At 51.3% G+C, this 16,876-nt stretch overlaps 1 protein-coding gene across 3 annotated transcripts; it reads left to right on the top strand.

Annotated features, from left to right (window-relative positions):
- BAK1 (BCL2 antagonist/killer 1) lies at window positions 1-16,621 on the top strand. Of its 3 annotated transcripts, XM_019546700.1 has the most exons (6): window positions 420-667; window positions 815-963; window positions 11,926-12,061; window positions 12,223-12,366; window positions 14,855-15,035; window positions 15,919-16,621. In XM_019546700.1, exons 2-6 carry the CDS (start codon window positions 861-863, stop codon window positions 16,021-16,023), a joined length of 669 nt encoding a protein of 222 aa, XP_019402245.1. In that variant the 5' UTR covers window positions 420-667; window positions 815-860; the 3' UTR covers window positions 16,024-16,621. The 3 variants fall into 3 exon arrangements, with proteins under 3 accessions (XP_019402247.1, XP_019402245.1, XP_019402246.1); XM_019546702.1 differs by lacking the exons at window positions 14,855-15,035; window positions 15,919-16,621 and adding an exon at window positions 13,974-14,265 and having other exon boundaries at window positions 1-667; XM_019546701.1 differs by lacking the exon at window positions 420-667 and having other exon boundaries at window positions 808-963.
- The last annotated feature ends 255 nt before the right edge of the window (window positions 16,622-16,876 follow it).

The raw sequence follows: 16,876 nt of genomic DNA, 5'->3' as shown, positions 1-16,876 counted from the left end.
TGAGAAGACGCCCGCTTGAGGGATTGCCATAACTATCTCCGCACTACTGAGCTGAGTCATTTGCAAGCCATCCAACTTAGTCACGCCGGACCGTTTTAGAAGCTGCTGCAGAATTTCCTGTGTCGGCATCTGTGCAGCCCTACACGGTCAGCCTTGCAAGGCCCTCTGGGTACCTATCCCACAGTTCCCAGTGCAGCTGTCACATCCAGCACCGAACTGGTGCAGAGTATAATGGGGATTTGTCTTGCTGAAGGCAGGTCCGGTCCAGGTTGCATTTGAGAAACGGCAAGGAGTACTCTTGGGGTGCGCAGGAGATGCGCAGCATTGTCCTAAGAATAATCGTGAATGTGTGGACGGGGGATGAGAGCTAGCAGTGGGGGGGAAGGGAGGGGAGAAGAGGGAGGGAGGCTGCAACCAGAGGAGGAGCTGGGCTGTATCAGCAAGAGTGTAAATCCTATCAAGGGGGAGAAAGTTGGGAAAACTGCTGGTCTGGCTGGGGATTGGAGAGCAGGCTGCAGAGGGGAGGAGCCAGGAGGCTGTCAGGAAGCTTGTAGAGATAAAAGGAGGCATAAAGTTTAAAGTGCCCGGAGAAACTAAGTGAAACTGGATGCTGAGAACCTGAGTGAAACTTGGATGCCGTTCAAAGGGCCTAGCGCTTGCCTGGCAGGTGAGCGAGGATCCAGGACCAAAGGACAGGCTTTGAGTCTCCACTTGTGTCCTCCAGTGCCCGCGTGTGCTGGCTGCACTCCTTGTATCACTCCAGAGGCCTCAGTCGCTCATTGCTTGTGTGTGTTTCTCTCTCTGACCTCTGCAGGGTAAAGTTGAGACCATCTTCCCCTCCACCCAAGTTCCCCTCCACCATGGCCTCAGGGAACAGCAGTGACCCTCCAGGGAGAAGGAATAGCAACGGGTTCGGGAGAAGAAACAGCAATGGGCAAAGACGGCTGTCGGGGATCAACACAGGTAAAAGGGATTTTGTTGTGTTTGGAGGCGGGTGGGGGGGCATAAACTAGTTTTTCAGTTCTCTTCCATTTTGATTAGTTTCTTATTCTTCTGTTTCTTTAAAAAAGAGAAAGAGGAGGGAGCCCTGGGCTAGGCGGACTTGGTTTCAAGTATGTGGCAGTGGAAGTGAAACCCCAGTCTCACTGCTGAGCATTTTGTGGAAAGGCATTTTTTTTAAACACGCAGCACACCGAGTCACAGAGGTTATTTGGAGGATGACACTAAAGCTTTGCAGTTTGCTCTGCATGCTGCCCTGCCAGCGTGCTTCAGTCCTGGCTGGTCCTTGCTGTTGCTGTCTGTGCCCCTTGAACCTGACCTACAGCCCTCTACACTAGCCCAGTGCAAAGCATCTTCTGAGCAGAGCCTATTCAATCAAGTGAAGAATATGAAACGAATGGCTGCTTGCTAAGAAGGTGAGACCAGCCAGCTCATGCCATACATTGTTATCTGTCGGTTCAGCTCTCCGTGACTTTATTGGCTTGGCTCTCTGCGGCTTGCATGTCAGCCAGCACATAAACTCGGACCCCGCTGGCTACCTAAAATACAGCTTGGCATACCCGCAATGGGGAATATAGAGGCAAAAATCTTGCTGTCGTTACAGGCACGTGTGCAGAACTTAGCGGACTGTGTCGGTCATTGTGTTTGCTAATAAAAGGTGTGAAACTGGGTGCGGAGCTGAAAGGAACCCGGGCAGATGCTTCCACTCCACGTTTCGTCCCAAGTCCACAGAATACCTATGCACCACGCGCTCCTAAGCGTGGGTGACTTCTTACCTGTTTTGCAGGTGGACTGTAAACGAGCTGAGTCACGACAGCTCTGTCAACAGCGCAGTGTTGGTGACGGTGCCTAACTGTTTATGCAGTTCAGCTCACCTCCAGCCCAGAGCTCTTTTATTGGTGTCATTATGTTGTTTGTATTGCGGTGGAGCCTGGGGGCCCAACCGGGCTTGCAGCCTCTTTAGGCACACAGTCCCTGCCCTACCAAAGTTTGCAAGATGCATGGAAAGCAGTTTACTCGTGCCAGACTCCCAGTGAGGTCAGTGAGATTTTTTTGCTTGAATAACAACCGAGGAGCCTATAAATAAGTGGGCACCTTTTGGGTGGTGTTTTCAAAGCATTTGTCGTTGGCCTTATTTTGCTTGCTCCCATGCGAGTCTTTGTATGTACATCCAGTTCAATTTCTGAGTTTGAATTTGCCTTCCTATCTCAGGTAAAAACTGTACAGATGCCAGCAGGAGCTGAGCTGTATTGTTGCCTCAGCCCTATGCTGCAAAACTGCAGGGACTGGAAGGATTTTTGGCAACAGGTGTCTGGCCTAGCTGAATTTGAGTTGGGGGAGTGAAGGATGCAGGGAAGCTTGATTTCCCTGTCTGCTTTTTGCCCATTTCTAGTTGGGCATCATAGCACAAACAGGGGACCCTGAGATGAGATAGACTAAGCATTGCAGAGCAGCTAACACCTGCTGTCTGCAGGATCATACCCTGCAGGGCAAGCAAGCATGAGGTGTGTGGGATAATCCAACTTGCACCTACCACAGGGTTAGAGGAGTACAGCGATGTACCTCATACTCTACTGCACGCTGTCTTGTCTTGCAGTACCTGACTTGTGTGGCTCTGCCCTTTGGATGGGATCACGAGGCACAAGGGAACTGTTTGATGCTCAGGGGAAAGAAAATTCTCTTGTTACCAATTTGATTATTTTCTCCATATTTTTAGTTTTTTATGCTACTGGGATCTTAGTGGATAGGTCCAGAACTGTCTCAGATTCAAACTTGATTATTTTTGGACCCTGGAAGACTTGAGAGCAGCAACAGCAGTGTTTGACAAACTCTTACCTTCACAGTTTCAGGCCTAGCCAGACTTATTTAGCCCAACTCCTTTGCTAAAATCTATATTTTATAAACACATACTTTATTCTCCTAAAGCTTTTCTGGGCAGCACCCCGGAGTATCATCTTGAATCCTGCACCCCCACCACCCAAATGCTGCTTGGAGCATGAGTTAGACTGCCATCGGTATCTGTCTGGACCTTCTGTTTTGAGGCTAGGGCTTCACTGATTGCTTAAAAAGGCAAAAAAGGACTGGACTTGCTATAGGTAGCTGGTGCCATAGAGGTAGGCTCTACCCAAGCAGAGTGTATCCTGTGAAAAGGGGAGACTTTTCACAGCATAGCTGCACAGGAGATTTAACCAGGGAGGCAGGTGGGTGCAGTGCTGGGGGTACTTAGTTCAGGGATTCACAGGTGGGGATAGCCTTCCAACCCTGGCCCTAATTAGTCTGTCTGTGCCTCAGTTTTCTAGGGCTGGTTACCAGAGATGCTGTACAGTGCTACAACATTGGAGATATGGTATTGTATACCTACCTTGAATAGATGAATCAAAAGAAGGGGAGGTTACACACAGGAGAAAGGAACAAGAGTCCTGCTAGGTTCATAACAGAATGGCTCTGTTTTCATAAGCGTTACAATACAACCAACCTCTCCATCCCCCGTATTTTTCTGCTGCTGTGGGGAACACTTAACCTGTAGATCTCAAAGTACTTGGCCAGGTAAGATGAGCATTACAATCGCCATTTCACACCTGGAGAAATTGAGACATGGAGGGTTGCCGTGACTTGCCTCAAGGATACACAGTGGCAGCAAACAGAAGCCAGATGTCCTGGCTGTCACTCAGCTGGGCCCCATCTATATAAAGTGGGAATCGCTTCCTCTCTGACCCTCTGGAGTCATTAACTTATCTGCATTTCAATAACTGGGATAGGCTAAGAGAGTGTTGCAGAATCAAGTCCTGAATAGGTCTTCAGTCTTGGCAATGAAGCTTTGCACTGGCTACATGAACTGCATGAACAGTTACTTATGTGGCCTTATTGACAGACCCACAATGGCTTGATCTTCCCATTGACAAGGCCACCTGCAGGACAGGTTTGAAAACAGGTTAGCTGCTCAGAGCTGGCTGCATGCTGTCTGAAATGTATAGATTTTGGACAAACTCAAGCTGACTTCTTTCTTCCAGGCATGCAAGTTGGATCTCTGACACTGTGCAGGCATAGACTATTGGATCTTCCCACCAAACTGTATTTCTATTCCATAGATACAGCCAGTGGGTTAAGAAATCAGACCATGGATCTCTCACTTTAAATGCAGCTGATGTAGAAAACCTAGCTCAGATGGGAGGGTTTCTGCATGCTTGAATATTATGTAATTGGGGCGGCAGCTGTGATCTGTAGAGAGCGTGAGAAGCACTGCTGACCTCATTTCTTTTTAAAACAGCAACTCAAAATTAGGAATGGGTTCTCCTACCAATATGGTCAAAATTGCTCTTCTGACAAATATTGCAAGACATTGTAGCATGTAGACACGGGTCTTGTCGCTGAAGTGTACCTTGTGGTTCTGGGGTTGTCATTTAGGGACCCACTGAGTGAAAATGTAGTGATTCTACTGAGTCACTGGTGCAGTTGCTAATGAGGTGAGAATGGGCTGTGATGGGCCTGGGTGTACGAAGCTTGCAAAGAACTTTTTTCCAACTCTTCCCTTGGTCTAATAAAAGACATCACATTACCTGCCTATGTCCTTGGACCAACACCGCTACAACCAAAACCCAGCGTGCATATATTTTAGGGCTCTTTTTTTCTTTAAATGGAGGCTGTTGGCTTCTCCAGAGAGCAATGGAAAATGAAAAAAGATGAGAGATGGCTGGCTCTGTGCATTTCTGGTCTATTTGCTTGTAACCACTCTGGGAATTGGGACTGAGGTAGGCCCCTTCCAAAGGCAAAAAGGTGCCCCTGTTTTGAGTGTAACATAACTCCTTCACCTGCAGCACAGGATTGATTGAATTGGCCTTTGGCCTGCCTGGAAATGGGAACATAGCTCAGATAGGCAGTGGCAATATGTAGGGATTGCCCGGGGATGCACATGCCCCCCCTGAAAGTGTTGGTGCACCCCCTGACCAGCTGTGCTTGCCACTCAGGCAACGGGCAGGGGGGCAGGTGGGAGCCCCCCTGCGAGTGCTGGCTGGGGAGTGGGAGCACTGTCAGTGAGATTGGCCTTGGGGGGGACCCCCCAGTTCCTGACTGGTTACTGGGGGGACATGTGCCCCCCTGACTAAGGTGGCACCAGTCGCCCATGGAGATAGGGAGTCAGATTTCCGGGTTTTGACACTGGGTGTGCCACTGACTTCATGTGTGGCCTTGGGCATGTCACTTCATGTCTGTGCTTCAGTGTGCCCTTCTCTAACATGGGGATTAGTTTGGAGTATGCAGGGATCTGGTAAGCAGAGGGGAGGTTTGGGCCCAGGTCTCAGCTAGCTTTTACTCTGCTCTGCTGCATCAGCAACCATACTGTTTCCCTACTCCACCTTGGGGTATTGGGTGCATTGGCTACAACCTCCCTGGGCTGTACTTCCAGGTGCTCTGTGTAATGTCCCCGTGTCTTGTTTCCTGCATTGTTTCAGCCTGCGGTGACTCACTGGTGGAGGCAGTGAATCAACATGCACCATCAGAAACTGGGCCTTGCAGGGGGAGTTAACAGCACCAGGGACACACCCTTACCTCCAGCAACTGGCATCATAACCCCAAATTGACAGTGCACTTGAGCAGGGAAAGACGATGGTTCAGGCTAGGGGCCCTCATGCTGGATCAGCTGCTCCGAAGTGGGACATGCACCCTCCACTCACCTAAGAGGTGCTGACTTGGGCAGGGGCTGTGCAGGATCCTTCCAGCATGACCCAGAGCTGCGAGGCTTTCCCCCAGGAGTGAGAAGCTGGCTCGGTCAGCCTTTGGCCTCTGCTAAGATTGTCAGTAGCGGGCTCCATAGCAGGGATAAATTGTCCCTTGGGAAGTTGACTGGGAGCCGCCAAATTCGTTTCGCAGAGGCCATGAGCTGCCCTCACTTGGCAATGACTTTAGATCGCTTCAGATGTGGGCTTGAGTTAAACGTCCTCTGAAAATAGCAGGCCTCACTCCAGTGCCCTGAGGGAAGGCTCCTGAAAGAAAGAGCTGTCTCGGTGATCGTTTTTAAGACCTCAAGATAAGCAAATACCTTGCTGTATTCCTGCTGCCTGGACACAAGGGGAGTTGGCATAGCAGGAAGTGGTATTTTTTTAATGCAAAATTAGCAGTCCCCTAGGTATTGAGATCATGGGCAGAATCTGTGTGATATATTATAGGAGTGGCTAACCTGCACCAGATGTGCCACAGGTGGCATGGACAGCCTCTGTGGTATGTAGCTGGACATGAAGGAACAGGCAGGGAGCAGAAAGCAGAGCAGCAGCTCAGACAAGGAACACAAGGGAGGGGGAGCAGACAGCAGAGTGGCAGGCTAGGCAGGGGAACAAGATTGAAGTGGTACTCGGGGAGGGTGGTGGCTGAGTTGTGGCACACTTGCTGAAGAGATTGGACCCCTCTTGTATATTGGAAAGGAAGCTCCTTTACCACCCCTCCGCGGTGATGCTAAATGAGACTCTCACTTCTAGCAGTGTGAACTGAGAGTAACTCCACTAAGCCCCGGGGAAATCTGGTTTTTCAGAAGCAAGGACCGTCTGCCTTCAGCAGGAGCAGTGGGTGGTCAGCTGTAAATGTGTGTCCGTACAGCTTATGCTAAGAAGCCAGGCTGTCCCCTCAGGGGTGGACCGTGGCCAGCTGGCATTGGCTGTGGACCGTGGACAGGTGAGACCTGATTTTCACTGGGTTGTGCTTAGCGCTTTGGGTAAAACCAGCATGACATCAGGGAAAGGCCCTTTCTTTGTTTTTATACAATGGGATTTTTTGACAGCAGCCTGGCACTTTAGGAGATCAGGCAGCCTTGTAGAATGGGGGATTTTTGGTGCCTGCTGTTATCTTATTGTATTGCGCCCGAGGGTACAATTGCACCCATTGTCATAGCTACATAAGCTGCGGGAGGCACATTTTGGCCTGATTACAAGGAGGCGATCAGCCGTTGTGCAAACAACTACACCTCTTAATGCACAGCACAGTTATTCAATAATGGCTCGCAGGGACACTGTCAAGTGAAGACCTTCTGTCTGAATGCTGCTGGTGTGTGCATTGGGCTGGGCAAGGTGCGGTTCCTGCCCTGCGGAGAATAAAACTCAGCAAAGCAGATTTTTCCTTGTAGGGTAGCTGCTTTTGTACCTCTGCAGATATAGGCTGGGATCACGAGGCTCACCTTCTGGCAGTGTACAGCCAGTGAAGGGAAAGGCTGCTATGCCATTTTCTTGCCTGTTGCAGGCAACAGTGGGGAGGGGGCTTAGCAGCAGGGAAGAGGGGTGTAGGCAGGATGCTCCCATATCCCCAATCCCTGTCTGCAGTTGCATCCTTGCAGGTGTATCTGCATATTCATTAATGCACAATAGTTGCTGTGCATTTAATTTAGTACTTGTAAAATCAAGTACTAAATAAATGTGCAGTAACCAGAGTTACTGCGCAGTAGTGCCAGCGAACGCCTTTTCAGTGACACTGCTGCGCAGTACCCTTATAATACTGTGCAGTCATGTATTAGCGGTGCCTGTGCTGTGACGTGCTACCACGCAGTGTTATTAGGCTGCCCCACAATTATTGTCTCGTGTAGATGCGCCCTGCTCGCAGTGATACGTAGCCAGCAGAAGTACGCAGCAGCTCTTGGGGAGCTCCAGCCGAACTCCCTATGCCAGCTCTCTCTGGAGGCTTGGCCCCACCCTAGACTGCAAGGAGGAGTGCAAAGGTGAGCCGGGCTTGAAGCCATTTGGACGTCAGCCCTTCCAGCTGAGGTTTTGGAGCTCAGCTGCGTTCCTGGAACGTGAGCCCAGGGGGTGCAGCCTGGAGCCTTTCCTGTGGGGCAAAGGCGTTTCTATACCATGGCAGCTCTTCTGTGACACTTCTGTAGGATAGCGCTGATAAAGAAATATGCTTCCTCTCACTGGGGTTTCTAAAAATAACCCTGGGTCTCTAAGAGGGAGAGGGTTTTCTTTTTTTAAAATCCTATTTCCTCTTTTGTCCTGTCAGTTTATTTACTTTTTGTTCCATTGAAACTATGAGTCAGACGGTTTCGTTTTTGCAGCCGCAGGCCTGCACAGTGCCCTTCGCCTCTGGCTCCCCTGAAAGCGGGAACTGTTTACTCCAAATAAACCTGGTCTCGGCCGAATCCACAACAGTCCTCTGCACGCGCAGCCGGCAGCCTCGGCCCTGTCCCCTCGCCTGTATTTACACAACCTGCACCGCGCTACCTATAATGCCGGCGGGTACATCTGGGCTGAGCGGCTTTCTGCCAGCGTAGCTCCACCGGCCTGTCGGGGGGTGAGGAGTGAGATCCCTGATGGGGATGGCCGCACTAGCAGCAATGCTGTTATACTGGAAACCTGTGCTTTTACTGGTCTTGCTTGTTCTGCTTGTGGGTGTGATTTTTATATTATACTAGTGCAGAGCACGGCTTGGCTGGCTTAGCTGTGTCCACACTTGGGCTAGAAGTGCAATACAGAGCTCTGAGGCATACCAGCAAAGGCCGCCTGTGCAGATGCAGCTAATGCAGACAAAACCCATTTTCCCAATAAAGCTTCGGCTGTTCAGTGAGTTGGTTAATGATGATGGGGCAAGAGCTGTCTTTGCTGGTACAAACTGCATCTTCACTGGAAAGCAAGGTGTGCCCAGGGGCTACTGTACCAGTAAAGCTTTCCTAACGTCAACATGGCCTTCGACCCAGGCTATCCACATCCGAGTTGCAGAGGTGCCCTAGGCCTCACCTGTCCACTGGTCATTTAGCCAGGTGTTTGCTTGGAGCAGTAACCATATTATGGGACAGCCTTGCAAAACCGTCTTGGGCCTCTCTTTCTGCAGAGATGCTGAGTACCCCCAAATCCATTTTATGTCAATGGGAAGGCCAGTTCTCTGAGACTCCTATGCGTAGCCTGTACCTAGACTTGAACTGAAATGCATCTGGGCCTCATTCTTCCCTGCTTTGCACTTTTTTACAGTAAAGTACAGCACGTGGTAATATTTGGCACAAATGCTGTCGGGAGACACTTTGGGGCACTGGTAAGGAGCTGGGCTCTGATACCTCTGGGCTAGTCCCCTCTGCTGTGGTTCTGTCTCCTTACCAAGAAGATGGTAAGGCACCTTACCCCAGAAAAGTTGGGGTGCAGCTCTTTTCAGAGTGCTCGCTGTATGCCAGCTCGCTTACCTCTGTGGCTCTGACTGCAGTAGGTTGAAGTGAGCCCATTTTACAGAGTGGGAAATGGAGGTCTTACGTGAGTTTTCCCATGGTTTTGGGGGGAGCTGGCAGATTGCAGTCAGGACTAGAGCTCTGGGTTTCAGGCCAGTGCCTCTCCTCTAGGCTGTACTTCCTGTAGCCCTGTGTTATTGTGCTACAGGAAACTTTATAAGATGCCCATTAAGATGGGACTTATACAAGCTGATGTGCTTTGGGGGCTCGCTGTGGCCATCCAGACAGCCTGCTTCACGTGTGCGTCATGTCTGAGCTCAGCATCCTGCCTAACTCCTGGTTGTAGAGACTTGTTTAGGACCGCAGCAGGCACACAACACACTCCTTTCCCCTCAAGGGAAATGACTGGGTACATTACACATTCATTAATGCTCCTTAAATACTGTACATTTAGTTCAGTACTCTGCCAGGCTCTTCCACTCACGGAGGAACGTGGGGGCACATAAGTAGGGGCAAAACTGGCATCCTGTCTGCACTGTGGCTTTGTGCCAGTGGAGGATTTTAACTCATGACAGCAACAGCAACAAACTCTCCCCTTGGGCTTTGTTTCATGGACCCGGTTGCCAGTTCCCCACTGACTCATTTCCTGCCTGTGCGCCAGGCCTGCTCTGTTTCCGTGCATGTCACAGCTGAGCTCAGAATACCTGGCCTGCTCGACCGAGAGCTGTTTACTATCCTGCAGAGGAGGAAGCTGCTGCTGTGTCCAGAAACAAAGGCAGCCTTACCCCAAACAACCCCCACCGACTTCCTGGCCGGGGCCTCCAGCCCCACCAAGCACCGACTTGCGTCTTGCGTGCTTATTTGTGCTCAAAGCAGAGGACTGGGGCTTCTGCTCCCAGAGAGCCGGTGGGTATCAGATGGTGGTGGAGGGTAACGGCCTTTTCTCACAGGAGCTGGGTTTAAAATGGGTGTCGGTGAAGTCCCTGCATTTAGTGCAGCTGGTCTGAGCTCGCACTGAAATGTGCCCTTGTGAAAAGGGTTAAGCCTTTTTTTTTTTTTTTTTTAAATCCTAGTGGCCACGTCTACACAAGACACTTAATGCACATTAGCCTAATAATATTGCACAGTAGTGTGTCATGGCAAAAACCATAGCCTACTGTGCAGCGTTATTAGGCTAATGCGCAGTAAGCATCAGTAAATAGCCATGTGCCGGCGCTAGTGCGCCATAACTCTAGTTACTGTGCATTCAGTATTTCATTAAGGAAGTACTGAACTAAATGTACAGTATTTACGGGGCATTAATGAATGTGTAGATGTACCCAGTCAAAGGAAAGGAGTATGTCGTGTGCCTGCTGCAGTCCTAAACAAGTCTCTGCAACCAGGAGTTGGGCAGGATGCTGAGCTCAGACTTGAGTTTCCTGTTAGCTTAGGCAGGTCACGCTGAGGTTACAAACCAGTCTGACCCTTGTCACTGCCAGGCTGGTGGGTGTGAGATCAGACGGTGCGTGACCGAGGCAGAAGCTGGGGATGGCCTCACAGTGGCTAACAAGCCCTGTTTGCTCAGTCTTCATGCTCAGAGCTTTCCCGTGATAGTGCCATGAGTCACTGTGGCAGCTACACCACTCCAGCTATTTAAGACTTGACGTGTTGCTAGCAACTGTTCGGCAGGGAACTATCCTGCTTTGTGTGCAGAGAGGTGATGGTGGGTTCGTTCTTTTCTCCCTTTTACTGATGATTTCGTGATTCCTTGAAAATGCATGCCAAAAGTTCAACAGCTAGCACCGCTTGCACTGGCAGCACTGCCAATCCGGGACGATTAAGCACCTTTGTAGGGGGTGGTGGGACTAAGGCTTAGTCAAAAACCAGGAGCCCCTTGTGCTGAGTCCCATGTAAGAGCATTTTTAGCTTATTCTCTAGCTGCCTTTCTACAAACTGAAACAAGCCCACGCTAGGCCAGAAGAGCACCCACACAGGTCTTTGCAACTCAATCGTGTTAAAACTCAGTCTCTATTCAGGGATATTAGACTATGAGGCAAGCCCTAAACTGGTTCCTCGCTGCTCTTTTACATGGCCTCAGGCTGCTAAAAGCATCCCAGCGCCTGGCAGGGCCTTGCACATCCGTATACAGACCCCATTTCTGCTGCCAACAGCCCGCTAGCAAATAAGCAGGAACATTAGGTCTGCACTGCAGCTCAAGGATTAAGACTAATGCATGCAGTGTCCCCAAGAAAGGGGAGAAGGACGTCTGCCTTTCCTGGGTGGGGGGGGATATAAATGCAGGAGGATTGGAATGGTGTTTTGCTTCTGCAGAGACTGGGAGGAAATGGGAAGTGGTGAGAAGAGACTTACTAGGAACATCTGAGAAAGGAGAACTTCTCTTACCAAGGAGACCAGAAGATGTAGGCTTGGTTAATTTAGCAAAACAAGGGCTGAGTGCAGATGTGACTGCTCCTAGTTAACATAATGGGGGAGGAAAGGGAGGGAGCTTTTAAAACTATGGAACAGTGTTGGCAAAGAACGTGGGATATGATGAATGTCTGTAGACTGGCAATCAGAAAAAAAGTTACTAACCATTGGAGGAGAGAGGTTCTGGAACAGCCTTTGCATGGCCCAGTCACGCTGCCAGCTGGCTTTGACATACCTTGATATATTTGGGAACATATGGTGCATTTGCCTGAGAGAGCTGGGATCTGGTCTCTGACCCAGGCAGTCCCCTCCAGGGGTAGGCTGAGGTAAGTGCAAGACCGGGGGGAAATCGGGGAGCTCCCTGTGTGACTGCTTGTAATTCTGTTCCCCAGAGGACCAGGTGGCTCAGCAGACAGAGGAGGTGTTTCGGAGCTATGCTTTCTATCGCTACCAGCAGGAGAGGGAAGAGAGCACAGAGGAGATGCCCATGGATCCCGAGATTGCCGAGATCCAGCAGGAGCCAGGCAGGTAAGGCCATAACAGGCTGTGCCATTCATCCCTCGCCAGCCAAGCCCAGCTGCATGCAGTATTCTCCCTCTTCTAAGGGCCTGAGCCTGCCTCCCATGGGGTGCCTACTTGCCCCACGTGGGAACCGGGCTTGTCTCTGACTCGTTCCATCCTCTCGGCAGTACCAGTAGCCTGGTGGGCCGGCGCCTGGCCATCATCGGCGACGACATCAACGCGCGGTATGACGCTGAGTTCCGCAACATGCTCAAGTCCTTGCAGCCCACAAAGGACAACGCCTACGAGTACTTCACAAGGATCGCTTCCAGGTGAGGCTGCCAGCATCCTTGCTGCTGCCTGGGGAATGGTGATGGCAGATGGTATGGTACTCAGGTCTTGGTGGCAGGCACACAGGAAGGGTCAGGCTGAGGAGAAACAAAGAGAAATGAAAGCTTTTCACTAGCTTCCTCTCTGATCCCAGAGTGCTGGCTCCCCAAACCTACTCGCTGCCCCCAGCTCCTCTCACAGTACACGGGCAGTTATCCTCAGCTTTGGACTTGCTTTGTGAGCTTGTCCTGAGTTTCATGAAGCAACCCCTGATCTCTGCTTGTGTTTTCTGCCTGTCTGCTTCCACTCCTGCACTTACATGCTCATTTTGGATGGCTGCATGTGTAAATGGGTCTTGATGACACATGAGCACCTTCTTAAGTTGGGCAGAGATGGAGGAGCTGGCTCTCCTCCTGCTGACACCACTGTAAATCAAGAGGGATTATGTTGGACTAATGGATCTGCAGTGAGGTCAGGCCAGCCTGGGAGGAGAATTAAAATGGCTCTTGGTCAGGCACTCATCAGCTCCCCTTGACCAGACTTTCTTCCTGCTGGGGGAGTCTTGATGGTTAATTGGCCTCAGGGCCTGGTCCTTGGAGGGTGCTGAGCAAGCACAGCTGCAGCTGGAGGCAGCTCTTGGTGCCATGAACTGACTCAATCCAGCCCGTGATGCGGTGTATTGTGCCAGCCTTCTTCCTCCACAGCTGTGGTGCGGCAGGCCCAGCTCTTCAGATTTGAGGAGTCACCACTGGGTGAATGAGGAAAGCAAAGAGTCAGAGGAGTGGAGGTCATTCAGGCTTACTAGCTGTGGAAGGAAAGTCATGGCTGCTGACGCTCGGAAGCTGTGGGTAAGCAGGGAGCAGGTTTCGATGGAGAAAATGCTGGCCTGGATGTGATTTGCCCTCCGTTGCCTCTCAGGCAGCCTGAGGACAGATACTGGATTCTAGCTGGAGATGAGAGAACTGCTGGTGTGACTGGCTCCTGTGTCAGGCACGAGCTGCCACACCACAGTGCCACTGGGGTCTGCCAGTCTTGTAGCGCTAGGACTCTGTGGGTTGCCCAAGCTGCAATAAATAACTTCAGGACTGGCATAGATGCTGTCACGGAGCCAGGGTGAAGGGGAGCAGACAGCAGAAAGAGTCAGGTGTCTGTTTTATCATCCACACCTGCTGGAGCCAATGTGGAGACTGTGATTGCCTGCCTGGTTTGGGCTCTTTCACTCTGGGTGCTGTGGCTGACAGCCAGATGTCCAAGTACTTCTGAGCCCCTGTCACTGGATTTTATCTTATAGGTGGGGAACTGAGGTGCTAGGTTAGGGGGCAACTTGCTCAGGGTCCCAGAGGAAGCCTTTGGCAGAGGTACCTGAGCCCATTCCTGGAGTGCCAGCCCAGTGCTCTGCTCACAAGGCCACCCTGCCTCCCTTAGTTGTGTAAGGTCTTGTCCCGAGGCGTGTTCTGCGCATAGCAAGCAGTGCTACCCAAGGTGGGGAGGGGGACGTCCACTGCCCCTCAGAGCTGGAGCTCCAGGCCTTGCCCCCGTATGCACCATTCTTGGTGTATGTCTAACTGTCTCTTCTGTCCTCTCTCCCTGCTCCCCTCTCGTTGGGAAGCCACGCTGCACTGTCTTCGCAGCTATGCCGCCCTGAGGCACAGCCAACAGGTAAATTAACCTCTGTCACTCTCCCTCCTGTCCTTCTCAATGTTGTTGTTGTTGTTCCTTCCTCTACCTCTGCTAACTGCCCCCTCTGCCCATGGCACGCTCTCTGAAGCCCCAGTCTGCTGTGTGGAGATCCCCACACAGGTGAGAGTCCTGCCTGGATTCAAACCATTTCCTTCAGCTACACAGCGAGAAAACAGCCGTGCTAGGCACCGGAGACCCAGTCAAGAGTTAATCTGGAGTGGTTCACTTGAAGTCGGAACTAAACTGGTGCCAGACCTGCATACAGCGGGGGGCGGGTTGCATTATATCAATGTTGTAATTAAGATTGGGGGGGGGGCGTGTCTTACGGACCTGGGTGTTGCTCAGCGGCTTCTGTGCCCAAAAACCATTACGCTACACTATAAAGGGAGAGGAGAATCCAGCACGTTTATTTCTTTTTGCTCCTCCAGGCCCTGGATGAATTGAGTCCTGACATGTCCAGGCCTCGGTGGGATTCAAACCTGCTTTTCCTTGTCACAGAGATGGGGTGGGTGGGTATCTGTTCAGCCTGTGTGCCCTTATCTGATGGCTGGTGGTTGTGGTGGATGCTGTCTTCTGTTTTTAAAGCCCAACTGCACAGGTATTAGAGTTCAAGTGCTCATGATCCACCAGGCAGCTGCGGGAGCAGTTTGGCAAAGATGCACCCAAAGGGCTGGGGTAGCCTGTGGTGCTGTGAATTGTCTCCTGCTCCCCGACTGCATGCTCTGGAGCAGCCCTGTGGGGCACAGCAGTGTGCCAGCCCCACCAAGTGCCTGTCACTGCTTCTAACCAGGTGACTTGGCTTTCTTGCAGCTTATTCGACAGCGGCATTAACTGGGGCAGGGTGATTGCACTGCTGGGGTTTGGCTACCGGATGGCGATCCATGTCTACCAGCACGGGATGACTGGCTTCCTCCGAAGCATTGCTCGCTATGTGGCAGACTTTGTGCTCTGCAACCGCATCGCCCGGTGGATCGCACAGCAGGGAGGATGGGTGAGTGGGCCTGGCTGGCTTCCTACCCTGCAGGGTGGTTGTGCTGGGCACATTGGACATTTCCGCCAGCAAGGCAGCTCAGGTGAATATTTAGGGATGTTGAGCTCTGGGGGTGGCAGCACACTGAGAGAGACATCGGATGCTGCTTTGAGAGTTGAGCCACGGATGTAGACATTTGGGTGCTTAAATTCCTACTTGAGACCCTCTGTCCATTTTAGAGTAGTGAAAAAGCACCATCACTGTAGTGTCTGAGCAGGTCACAGTATGGGACCGTAGCACTCTGTTTATAGACGGGGGGAAATTAATGTGCAGAGACTTAAGTGACTGGCCCAAGGTCATACAAGCAGCTTGCAGCAAAACAAGGGATTTGAACCAAGTCTCTCAGATCCTGATCCTTTGCCCATCCTTCCTCTTTTAAGGAGTGACTATGTTCTGAGGAGGGCAAAGCAGGTGAAGCTCCACTGACTTTGGTGGGAATTGTAGGTCTTGGGTCCTCTGCGAATCCAGCCTGTTGAAGCCACATATCTTAAGGGGGGGGGGGGGGCGCGCAGTGGATGACGTCCTTCCACTGGTGACTTAAAGAGTTAAGTTAACCCCTTGGATGCTTCAGACGCTTCCGCTGTAAATGCTCTAGAGCTGGCTGGATAATGAAAACTTGTTCGCAGCTTTCTGAAGTGGGTTACTTCATATCTGCAGTGATGTGAGTGGGATTGGAATTCCCCTCATTCTGTCACAGGACAGAGCGCTAGCCTGTGTTTAATGATGCTGTCGCCAAGGTCATGGGCAGGGCATCCCAGAGGGTGGCTGGGTACGCGGGAGTGCCAGCTGAGTCCACAGTTATATCTGCCAGTCTTTCACCGAGCTGATAATGCTCTCCCGCCAGGTGGCAGCATTGGACCTAGACAACGTTTACCTGAAGTACATGATGGTCGTGCTGATTGTGGTCCTGCTGGGACAGTTCGTGGTACGTCGCTTCTTTGGACATTGACCGTCGTGGAGGCGGAGGCCGAGGGTCCGGCTGAACTCCCTCAACACTCCGCTCTGTAACGACGTCTCCCAAGAGAGGGGCTCGGGGAACCACAAAGGGAGATCTGCTTGGACCTGCGACCCCTCTTCAACAAAGCACCAGGTTTTCTACCATCCGTGGAGAGACTGTCCCAGAAAGTACTCGGAGGCATTGCAGGGGGACACAAGAGAGGGCAGGGCATTCGCTGTCTCATCCAGCTGTTGAGTCCTGGAGCAAGGGCCTTCCCAGTGGGCAGCAACAAGGGAGGGGTTCCAGGCTCCTCAAGGACAAGGAGATCAGAGAAACCCCATTAGAGTAATGAACACCCTGTTACAATAATGCCATTCTCCTTGTCTGCTCAGTGGGGTTCTCACATACTCCTTGCAAAGGGCACAGATCCCTGTTTTTTCCAGTATCAGACTGGACCCTGCCTGCACTCGTACAACAGAATTGTAAGTCACAGGAGGAGGCCAAGCCATGTGGGTTTTGCTTGTAGCTGCCCGTGCTGCCCTACAGCCAAGCTCAGATACTCAGCCTTACCAGTTCCTTTTAAAAAGCACCTTGCCTGCCTTTAACCCAACAAAAGATTACTGGAAATCTAGGTGCACCCCAGAGGGGGACAGGCAGACTCTTCCTGCCAGAATTCAACTCTGGAGATGTGTGTTTTCCCCACTAGCATCACAGACATGGGGTGGCTTTTGCTGGTCATGAGCCCTTACAGATGCTTCAACCTTAATGTGCTGGCAGGTATATAAATGAAGAGCTGGTATTGAATAGTATCAAATCAGACTTCCTGAGAAAGTGCTGTCTGCCCTTTCTCAGGCAAACCTTTTTT

This window comes from Crocodylus porosus, unplaced genomic scaffold (genome assembly GCF_001723895.1).
Source record: "Crocodylus porosus isolate Cpor-Errol unplaced genomic scaffold, CroPor_comp1, whole genome shotgun sequence".
NCBI classification, from domain to species: Eukaryota; Metazoa; Chordata; order Crocodylia; family Crocodylidae; genus Crocodylus; species Crocodylus porosus.
Note: the sequence above shows the minus strand (reverse complement) of the source record. Positions and strands in the feature narration are given on the sequence as shown.